Genomic DNA, 12,166 nt, shown 5'->3' on the forward strand with positions numbered 1-12,166 from the left:
GTGCCCCAGCTTGCTTTCTTCTTTCAAGACTCTGGCCTTCAGCAATCTGTTCTGCCCAGAATGCTCATAACTACTTTACTGATGAAATCCTGCTCTTTTCTTAAGGTGTAATAACAGCAACAATGACAAGTAACATTTATATAGTGCCTAATATGTACCAGAAACTGTTCTAAGCCCTGTATGTATACATGTGCACATCTACATGTTTATAGTAGCGATATATTTAATCACTTATTTTAATTACTTTATAGTGTTAACATACTTTTAATCACTTTCAATCACTCATTGAATTATATGCTTAATATATAAACTAAATAATATGTCAGTATATACTGAACCATAAAATATATCAAATTATAATTAAATGTATTCATATGTAATATACATTGTATTATATATTATCATATGCATGTATTATATATACACAAATAAAATTAACTTGCTTAATCATAATGATTCCCTTAGAAGATACTATTTCCATTTTACAGATGAGTAAACTGAGGAACAGAAGAGTTATTTTCCCAGAATAAAACAGATGGCAAGGAACAGAACTGGAATTTAAACACCAAACAGCCTGTCTTTCAATGCCAAAGTGTTAACCACAGTTCACTGTTCAACTGGTTCAAAATCAGCTACTGCTATGGAGGCATCCCTAGCCTCCTCTCACAACATAATCGTTCTTTATTCTGCCTTCCCATAGCACTCTATAGATGTCTCATTGGTACTTATCTCACTGTCTGGGGATTTCTTTTTATCACATGTATGTATCTCCCTACTTCCACTTCTCATTTCAACCCTTACTCACATCCTTCCCAGAGGGAGATAATTGAGGGAAGAACTTCCTGTACCTTATTCTCTATATTCCTTGAACAAAACACAATGGCTGGCACACAGCAGATCTTCAATAAATGTTTGTAAAAGGAATGAATGAAATAGCTTTAAAAGGGGTCGACAGAATTGTGGGGAGTGCATCTCTTGGCATGAGACAGAAGAAATGCTTTCTGCAACAGGTGGAAGCACTAAGGAGTGCATGGACCAGAGCATCCTCAAGGTACCTGGGCCATTCTGATTGCATGGACTAGTCAAGAAGCTCATTTGGGCTAAGTTGGTTTCTAAATAGGTACACATTCATTCCATAAGTGTCATCCATGTAATTAATTCTGTAGGCACATTTAATCAGTATTTCAAGTTTCCTGACTTAGAGGATTTTAGTTTACAAAAGGAAAATGAAAAATTGAACAGTATAAATAATGTAGTCCCAATGAATACCATAGATAATTATCATGGAGACTCAAAGGAGGAAGATGCATTTAGGATAGTAACAGGAAAGGCAACATGGAGAAGCTGAGAGTTAAGGGAGAGGTAGGTTGAGGTGAGTGGAGGGACTTGGAAAGTCATTCTAAAGATGTGCAGAAACACATTGTCTCTCCCAACAACAAGAAATTAGTATGGTAACCAGCCTTACACATACAGGCCCACCAGTTGTTTACATTTCTTACTACAAGCTACTAAGTTAGTTTCTTACAGAATTCAAAATCCAATGAGTTTATTCTGTACAAAATTATTTACCTAAGGTTTCATTATTCCAAAATAAACTATCAAAATTTCAGAAATGCAGAAAACCTAGAAAGTCAAAGATAACAATAACCTCCCATCATTCCTTCTGGCCTTTCACTGCTTTGTCCCTATTTACTTAAGGATTCTCTGAGACAGAAATATTCCCCCAGAGAGATTTATTACTAAACATGTGGTTTTGGAATAGTTTGAATTTCCTAACATTTTTCTTTGAGTTTGTTTACTTGCCCTCTCCCTCTCTCTCTCTCTCTCTCCCCACCACCTCTCAGATTTTACATCTCTTTTTATCCTCCCAATTTTTTTGTATTAAATTTTGCCAATAGAGTCCAAAGGCATTGCTGAATCCCAATGTCATCATTTGGAGCAACAAAGGAGATTAAAGCCTTAGTAGTGTTTGGTATAATACCTCAACCAAAGTTTATAGATGTCAGAATAATTTTTAAAATTAGGACAAAAAGTAAAAAGAAAAGCAAAATTTTCTCTTTAAAAAGCAAACATTCTATAAACAAATAAATACAGTTTTCCAAGTGTTAAACCCAACTTCCCAGAATCAATAGACTTTACCTAACATAAGGTTGGAATATAATTCTGCAGCGTTACTTACTTGGTTGAAAATAAAAGGAACTTCTTTCTTCTCTCCCACCTTCATAGAAGATACAGGAAATGTTGCTGTCCCTAGAGTTTCATCCATGACATAATTGGCATCCATTAATGTAATCTATAGAGTAAAATGTAAAGCACAAAAATAAAATTTCCCATGGATCTTTGGAAATTACATCTATAATTTCTACAACATTTAAAAAAATGAAGCTCTCAAGTGATATTTAAAAGTCCTTTGAAGATCTCAATATTTAATTGGTAACAATACTTTTATCTTTTCCTTTTTTTTTTTTTTTTTTTTTTTGAGACAGGGTCTCACTCACCAGGCTGGAGTGCAGCGGCGGGATCTCGGCTCACTGCAAACTCCACCTCCCAGATTCAAGCGAATCTCCTGCCTCAGCCTCCTGAGTAGCTGGGATTATAGGCAAGCGCCACCACATCCAGCAAATTTTTGTATTTTTAATAGAGACAGCGTCTCACCATGTTGGCCAGGCTGGTCTCGAGCTCCTGACCTCAAGTGATCTGCCTGCCTTGGTGCTCTGAAAATGCTGTAGGGTGAGCCACAGTGCCCAGCCAATATTTTTCTTCTGAGTACTGTGTTTGCTATAAGATAATAATTTTTCACATTTTCCTGATTGATTTATTCACTTTTCATGTTTTCAAAAATGAAACTTTTTCTCCTCTCTACTTTGGAATATGAGACAGATATTAATGTAGAAAATGGATACAAATATTTTGGGAAAAATTAATTTTCACTTTTTAAAAAGGCAAGTTAAAATATTTTTATTCTATTATACTGGTATTCTCTCTTCGATGGCAGAAAATATGTTTTCTCCAAAGCACGTGGGGAGGACAGCAGTTTTCCCAACCCTACCTAACTCCTGTATGTCCTGATAGACACTCATATTACTTGACAGACACCATTTAGATTCTAGTCTACCAAGTTGCCCAGTCTAACTCCAACTATAGCTAACAGGAACAAAAAGGCAGTAAAAGAACAAACTCAAGCATGTCTCTCAACATGAATCACAACCATCTAACATCATCCAAATGGTTCACTTACCTCCAAAACATTTTCCTGATTAGGATCCAAAATAAATTCAAAGGTCTCATTCCACACAGGGTTTATGTCATTATTGAAATGTCTTGTTCTCTTCCTGCTGTCAGGGGTTGTAGAGATAAAAAGTTCCACATAGGGATCTGGAGTATCAACTACAGATAGTAAACACAAACAAGAAGGAGGTAGAAATGTGATTCATAGTTCCTATTTTTTTTATTAATATATGTTGTCAGTTTATTTTCAATGAATCTGTAGTGATGTATTTAAATTTCTGAGACAAGATAATATACACGTAATAGAAAAACATCATAGGGCAGATACTTTTTACATATGTCGCTGTCCTTCATAATAGTCCTGTGAGAGGGAATTGTTTATTAAGTGATTATTCAGAATTCCTCCATCTATCTAGAGAGGACAGGTTCACGGCAGTCAACATCTCAGTCAAGCTACTACAGAATGATAACAATGTCACCCAGCTAACGCCAACATGACCTTCACCCAGGACTGTGACAGTGACAGGATCATGGGTTTAAAGCTAGAGACAAATGCACAGACCTACTGTGAACTCATTTTTGACAAAGGTGCCAAGAACATACACTGGGGAAAAAACAGTCTCTTCAATAAATGGTGCTGGGAAAACTGGATGTCCATATGCAGAAGAATGAAGCTAGACTCCTATCTCTTGCCATATACAATAATCAAATAAAAATGGATTAAAAATTTAAATGTAAGACTTCAAACTATAAAATTACAACAAGAAAACATTGGGGAAAATCTCCAGGACAACAGTCTGGGCAAAAATTTCTTGAGCAATACCACACAGGCACAGACAACCAAAGCAAAAATGGGCAAATGGGATCACATCAAACTAAAAAGCTTTTTTGCACACCAAAGAAAAAAAAATCAACAAAATGAAGAAACAACCCACAGAATGGGAGAAAATACTTGTAAATTACCCATCTGACAAGAAATTAATAAACAGAATAGATAAGGAGCTCAAAAAACTGTAGAAAAACATCTAATAATGTAACCAACAAAATGAGCAAATGATTTGAATAGACATTTCTCAAAAGAAGACATACAAATGGGAAACAAGCATATGAAAAGTGCTGAACATCATTAATCATAAGAGAAGTGCAAACCAAAATTACAATGAGATCTCATCTCACCCAGATAAAATGGCTTATATCCAGGCAATAACAAATGCTGGCAAGGATGTGGAGAAAAAGGATCTCTTGTATAATGTTGGTGGGAATGTAAATTAGCACAACCACTGTGGAGAATAATTTGGAGGTTCCTCAAAAACCTAAAAATAGAGCTACCATATGACCAAGCAATCCCACTGCTGAGTATATACTCGAAAGAAAGGAATCAGTATACTGAAGAGATATCTGTACTCCTGTGTTTATTGCAGCACTATTTACAATAGCTAAGATTTAGAAGCAACCTAAGTGTCCATTAACAGATGAATGGGTAAAGAAAACGTATTACAGATACACAATGGAGTGTTACTCAGCCATAAAGAAGAATGAGATCTCGTCATTTGCATGGATGGAACTGGAAGTCATTATCTTAAGTGAAATAAGCAAGGCACAGAAAGGCAAACAGCACATATTCTCAGTTATTTGTAGGATCTAAGAATCAAAACAGTTGAACCCATGGAGGGGGCAGAAGGATGATTACCAGAGGCTGGGAAGGGTAGCGGGGGGCTGGAGGGGAGGTGGGGATGGTTAATGGATACAAAAAAACACAATAGAAAAATGAATAAGACTTGCTATTTGATAGCACAACAGGGTGACTATAGCCAATAATAACGTAATTGTTCATTTAAAAGTAACTAAAAGAGTGTAATTGGATTATTTGCAACAAATCATAAATGCTTCAGAGGATGGATACCCTATTCTCCATGATGTGATTATTTTACACTGCATACCTATATCAAAACATTTCACGTACCCCATAAATATATACACCTACTATGTACCCATAAAAATTAAAAAGTAAAAGTAAAAAATAAAAAAGAAAAAACATTGAAAAATACTTTTTTTAAAAAAAGATTATATTTGTCAATGTTAGAAAAATCATCCTGGTTACTTTATCAGATAAAATAATGGAAGTCATTGTGAGAATATCATTTATTGTTATAGAGTTGCCTTGTATGGTTGTACAGGTTGTGCACTGAACAACTTTAAGGGGTGGCACTCATATTAAAAATCAACATGTATTTATTATGGCAATATTCAGATGGAAATGAGGTGTCTCTATGAAGTAACAAATTTTTCTTTTCCTTTTTTTATTTTTTTTTGAGACAGAGTCTTGCTTTGTTGCCAGGCTGGAGTGCAGTGGCATGATCTCGGCTCACTGCAACCTCCGCCTCCTGGTTCAAGCAATTGTCGTGCCTCAGCCTCCAGAGTAGCTGGGATTACAGGCACATGCCACTATGCCTGGCTAATTATTGTATATTCAGTAGAGACAGGGTTTCACCATGTTGGCCAGTATGGTCTCGATCTCCTGACCTCGTGATCTGCCCACCTCAGACTCCTGAAGTGCTGGGATTACAGGCATGAGCCACCATGCCCAGCCAGTAATGGTTTTTTCTATTTCACATAAATATCCACTTGAATCAGGGTATGATATGTGTGCCCACTGAAATAGAACGAAACAATTGCAAATAAAGAAAATATTTTAATTTCCTCCCATTACATCTACACTTAGCAACAAAGCGAGTGACCCAAACTGTGCAAGTATTGATCACTCCTTTTTTTTAGGATTCCACTGAATCCTTTAATGTCTTACAGCACTGGACACACTATACTTTATGGATGAAATTATACATCTATCTGTCTTTTCCTACAAGACTATAAACAACTTGAGGGCAAAGATCTTGTCTTCCTCAGCTGTACATCTTCAGAAGCTAACAACAGAAAGCAACAATTACAATATTCAAGGTTTCCTAACCTAAGGATTTGACTTTCCCGTTTAACAGGTGCTTTTCCATGTGACCATTATAATTAATAACAAAAATAACAAATGAGTAACGACTACAGGGATCTGTGTTAAGCACTTTACACACATTAGTCTCATTTAAATCTCACAATAGCGCTATAACATAAGTATTTTATTTTAGTGTTAAAGTAACAGGAACTGAGAAATGTTAAGCATTCTGTCCAATATCACATAGCTAATAAGCATCAGGTCAAGATCTTGAACCTGGGTCATTTGACTACAACAATAATTCTCTTATTACATCATGTTCCTCAGTAACAAAAATTAAATGATAAGGTATGGATTCTATGGAAAGAGGAGCTGGAATTAGAGGAAGAGAAAGAGAGGGTGAGCACAAGAGTGAGGGAGGGAAGGGGGAGAGAAGAAGTACAGAGGTCTAAGCAAAAAGATCCAACAATTGAAAATAAAGGAAAAGCAAAAATAATAGTTTGTGACCTATTGATTGGGTTTCCCCCCAAAAAAATTTCAAATAGACGTTGTCTGTCAACAACAGCTATGGTCATCAAAAAACATAATCAATGCCTTTCACTTAATTGTTCAGTATTGCTCCTGGTTCTTTATGTAGCCATCAGCTTCTTTAGATGCATGTGTATGTTTGGTGGTCGTTATTATAAAATGGGAGGATCTACAAACGAGGTATCAGCCTTTGAGACTGCCTTTAATTTTCTGGCTTGGACCTTATACATCATTGGAAAGAGCAGTGGGGCAAAAGTGAGACTGCAACACGAATGCCCAGGGTTATTGTAAAAACACAGGCCCCGACCTTCATCCCTGAAGACCAATTATCTGCGTATCTGTAGTGGAACTAAGGGCTTGCAATTTTTAACAAGTAGTCTAGCTGACAATGATGTAGATCATCTTCTGGTCACACTTTTGATATCCCATTTTAGAGAAAAGGGAATAGCCAGTCATTCTCATTTCTAACTCAGTGCTTATACCTCTCAACAGGACCATGGAATACAAATTAGAAAACAAAAAGATTGAGTGGGAAGGATGATAAGGTAAAATGGGCCAAAGAAGAAGAGAACATGTCATAGGGTAATATCACATTTTCAACTAGGAGGTAACTGCTTCTTTTCCCTAACCATGTTTCTACCATATCACCAGTGCTCAGGATTGCAAATCAGAAGTAAAACTCCATATTTAGAATAGCAGTTGGTAGAAAATTATCAAGAAAAATAAGTAATTTTAAGGAAAGTATTCAATTAATGCTTCAAAGTATGTGTTACAAAACATAGCCCTACGTTATCTCATAAGGCCAGATTTTTCTCATAGGGCCAATGCTCTTCTTTTAACCATTTTCCAAGAAGTAATAGAAAAAAAACAAAGCCAAGCAAAAACCAACGTGGAATACAAGAGTGTGTGGGAAGGGGAGGCATGTAGATGGCAAACATCATTCATTCATTCAACAAATACGTGAGTGCCTACTATATGCCAGGCATTGCTCATTCACAAGCAGTTTAGCCTTGATAGGGAGCCAAACACTAAACTGAAAATTCGGATTATGGAAGTGAGTCAAATGTTAACAGCCTAATTTTAGAGGCAAGGTAAATTCAAGATAAGCAGTTACGCTACCCCAGTGACTAGTAACTCAGTCACCCAGATTATTACACACAAATAAGGTCAAATCGTAGGTGGGGAAATTGCCTTTTCAGACTTGATCTTTACTTGAATCTTTGGGAAAGAGGAGGGTGAGGTCTTCTTGGCCCAAACAAGAAGGAGCAAGCTGCAAGCGAAGTTCCTTGGAAGGCACCAGATGGGAAAAGGAAGGGACAAATTGAAGCAACATGAGTCAAACCATTATCTGCCCATCTTCTCAGCCATTTTAGACTCTCAATGGGTCATATTTTTAACAAATTCTAATTCTGACAAAATGATAAAGAAAATACCATAAAAACAATATGCCCACACCATGTTTATATGTTAAAACATCCACAGACTTTGTTTAAAAAATCAGAATCCAGTTTAATAGCTGTCACGTTGGATTTGCATTATTTAATTTTACTTTGAAAGTAAGTCAGCTTTCTAAAATGTATGTCAAGACTGGCAGTGTTTCTAATTTCTCCTCTTGCTTCTTTAGCAAGAGACTTCAGAGTTAAGATGTCAAAGGATGCTGGACAGTGGAAAACCACCAAAACTGCACACTTTGATTTTGCAGTCTGCATCAGCTCTAATCATTGTAAGCTAAGAAACATCTATAACAGTGGTAGATAGGATAAAAATAAGTTTTAAGGGGCTAGTTTAAAGTTGGATTACAATAATCACATAGCTCAGTTTCTTTGCATAATCTATAACAATCACTGGCATGGTAGCGAACAGAATTAGAAGATTTGAAAAGGAAGGCAGCCCACTTTGACAGTAAACACAGCCCAATACTTTAGAGAAGTTTCAAGGAATGAATTAAAGAAAAAGTTAAATGTAGAATTCGTTTTTTCCTATACACTGTACTTATTTCATGGCTTTGTGAATTAACACCTATGGAGCAAGTGGGTGTTGAGTCACTAACTCAGCCTCATCTTGATTATTTTCAGCCAAACAGGTGGTGAAGCAAAGATGTCATATGTGGGCAAAAACCCCTTTTACATCTCATCCTTTTATCTAAATCTTGACAAACAAAAAATGTCGGGGGTGTGGAATACAGATCTTTTTTCTTCCCATGAAGTTGACATGAAACTACATGCACCAGAAATAGCTTCAGGGTGGTAAAACTTACTACTAAACTTCAGGAGTTTAAGGAGCGCCTGCCTGAAGTCATAACAGGCCCATTTGTCATTTCAGCTTTGTCCAAGTAATATATCATGTGATTCATGAACTCATGGCAGCTTCTAAACTCCTAGTTCTATTTTAAATATTCTCTATTTGCCTATTTCCCCTTCATCAGTAGCAACTTAAACCTCTTGTTTGAAAAACAGATTACAAGTAATTTGTTACAATTCTTGTGATAAATAGCAAAAAAAAAAAAAAAAAAAAAAAATTCCCAAAGGGGAAAGTCCTCCCAAATGTGTAGTCAAAATATTGCCATTCTGAATAGCTATGGTTCAATGACAGTGAGCTTAAAACAGTGTTTCCCCAAATGTAGTCCACTGAAATACCATGACCTTTACGGATTCATCTGCAGTGCCTGTTAAAAATGCAGAACCTTAGCACCTTCAATCACATTCTCCAGCATGGGCCTGGAAATCTGCATTTTGACAACTTGACCAGGTGATTATTATGCACACATTTGAAGAACAGGGGCTTAATGTATAATATTACAAGGAACTAAAGAACAGGAGTATAATAACACCCATAGAAAAATTACAAACATTTTGACATTGAGAAGGCAACAAAGTTACTGGTCTTCTGTCAAGGAGTTATTCTGCCCATAGACTAGATTAAGCCCAGTCCAGTCATTTACTTCTATTTCTCTCCAGACATAAAATACATTTTCAAATGGCCATGAGAAAATAAATCCAAGAATAAATTAAGTGTGGGTGTGTTAGTTGGCAATCTGTTTAAGGTGATGGACTGCTGTTCAAATGTTATGCTTCAATTATCAACAAAGTAGAAAGGACTAAACGAGAAGCAGTAAGACCAAAACTTAAATGAAAATTTGTTGAACGAAATGCCTCTGAATACTATTCTCAGATATGGTCATTCCTTTGATATATTTATGACATAATAATATTGCTAATTACACACAGAGATCTTAGAGCAGCTTTTATGATTGTCAACCTTTTCGCTACCCATGTACTAAGCTGGTTGAGGTATGAGGTAGGAGTTAAGATTCAGTATTTTTCCCTGTGTAACCAATAGACCCAGCATTATTTATTGGAAATACTGCCTTTAGCCCTTGCATTGCAGTATAAACTTTGCATTAATCAAGTGGTCACATAAAAGTGTAAGTCTGTTTCTGGACTTCCGTTTGTCTATTAGTCCATTAATCTATCATTTAAGCTTGAATCTATACCATGCCAATACCAAACCGTCTTAATAATAATATTTTTATATTAATTGTAATATCAGGTAGTCTAAGTCCTGGAACTTTGTTCAATATCTTCAGGATTATACTGGCAGTTACTTTATTTCCACACCTCAAAGATGTCAGCTAATATCTTACGGTTCCTCTCTGTTTTGTTGAGAAATCCACTCTTGGTCTTTGGCTTTTCAATATATTTTATTGGCTACAGGAAATACCCAGCCATTATATTTTCAAATATTACTTTTTCCCTATTCCCTGTCTCTTCCCAATGCTTTTTATCATACCCCAGCTTTTTATTCTATATTTTATTTCCTTATTTGTCTTTTGTGTTTCAGTCTGGATATTTTCTATAGACCTATTTTTCAGTTCAGTAATTCCCTCTTTAACTGTTTTCAAACTACAGTAAAACCATCTACTGGGTTCTTAATTTCTTATGTTTTTCAGTTTAAAATTTTCCATTTGATTATTTTGTATATATCTGGTTTCCTGGTAAAATCCTCCATCTTAGCATCTATTTTCTTGAACATATCACTCTTAGTTATTTTAAGATCCACATCCAATACTTGTGGATCTATTTGTTTCTTGATCTTATTTTTGTTACACTGATATTCTATAAGCCACTGAATATTCATGATTCAGTCAACCTTTGGCTGAATGCCAGACTTTTTTATGACAAATTATGGAAGAGCTAGATCTACCTCCACAGATGACCCACTTTATTCTCCGGCAGAGAGAGAAAGTAGGACTGATATCCTCTATTAAATTTTAAAAAATGAATTGATTTCATTCTTTGTAAGGTTAGTCTACCTCTTGTTCACTCCCACTCTAAGGCTCCCAACTTAAAGTCAAGGGTATTTGTTAGGCCCCTTTTAATTTGGTCTCTCTGATCTCCTTGTTTGTTTGTTTGTTTGTTTGTTTCCTCTTATGAGATTGCCAATATCTTTGTCCTGTTTTTCAGGTTTTTATTTTTGCTTCTCAGGCTGTTGTCCTGCATGAATCAAGAATCTGGCTAGTGCCTCATGATGAAGGTGCTGGCTGTCAGGGATACTTCTTCTCTAGGCTTTCTCTCAAGGAAACTGGCTTCTCAAAATCAACTTATTTTGTCCTAAAATCCAGTCTTTATACCCCAAGTCCTTTGAGGTTGACAAAGCTCTGCTGGATTATTGGCCTCTTCACTGCTTGGCTACTTCCCATATCTCTATCACTCCCCTCCAACCTACCTAGATGCAGCTAACTAATAGACTTAGGGAAAACGTGGCTTGCAGAATATGAACTTATTCCTTTTTTTTTCTTTTTCTTTTTTTTGAAGACAGGGTCTTACTCTGTCACCCAGGCTGGAGTGCAGTGGCACCATGCTGCCATCTCAGCTCACTGTAGCCTCAACCTCCTGGTTTCAGGTGATCCTCACACCTTAGCCCCCTTCCCCAAGTAGCTGGGACTACAAGCTCACACCATCATGCTCAGCTAATTTTTTGTATTTTTAGTAGAGATGGGGTTTTACCATGTTGTCCAGCCCTGGTCTTGAACTCCTGGGCTCAAACAGTTCATCTGCCTTGGCTTCCCAAAGTGCTGGGATTATAGGCGTGAGCCACCACGCCCGGCCTGGCTTATTTCTCTTCTGAGATCTTAGTCCCTCAAGTCCCATTTTACTCATCAGCTTTTCATTTCTTTAGACATTTAAAAAAAATAATTTAATATGTGTTTCCTACGTTGTTCTTAGGAAAAGTAAATACAATGCTATTAGTCACTTTAGCATACTTCAGTGACCATTTAGTTCCTAACTTGGCCAAACTATAATCATCCCTATCCTTCCCCTCCACACACCATTCTCCACATGGCTGCTCAAACATGTACTGTTTTTTTCAAGCCACCTACCCTACTTACTACTTCTCTTTTGAGGACACAATTCAGACTCACACTTCACTAAAAAAAACAAAAGGGGAGGATTAGATGTAGTCTTTCAA

The 12,166-nt window shown here is 36.4% G+C and overlaps 1 protein-coding gene across 3 annotated transcripts in view; it reads right to left on the minus strand.

The window, feature by feature from the left end:
* PLA2G4A (phospholipase A2 group IVA) overlaps positions 1-12,166 on the minus strand; it is a 166,459-nt gene that overhangs the window by 98,734 nt on the left and 55,559 nt on the right. For all 3 annotated transcript variants that reach the window (XM_054450808.2, XM_054450818.2, XM_054450827.2), the window contains 2 exons: positions 3,239-3,387; positions 2,180-2,293 (listed from right to left, as the gene is read on the minus strand). In XM_054450808.2, coding sequence (XP_054306783.1) covers positions 2,180-2,293; positions 3,239-3,387 — 263 coding nt within the window. The remainder of the gene's footprint in view (positions 1-2,179; positions 2,294-3,238; positions 3,388-12,166) is intronic.

This window comes from Pongo pygmaeus, chromosome 1 (assembly GCF_028885625.2).
Source record: "Pongo pygmaeus isolate AG05252 chromosome 1, NHGRI_mPonPyg2-v2.0_pri, whole genome shotgun sequence".
Classification (NCBI taxonomy): domain Eukaryota; kingdom Metazoa; phylum Chordata; class Mammalia; order Primates; family Hominidae; genus Pongo; species Pongo pygmaeus.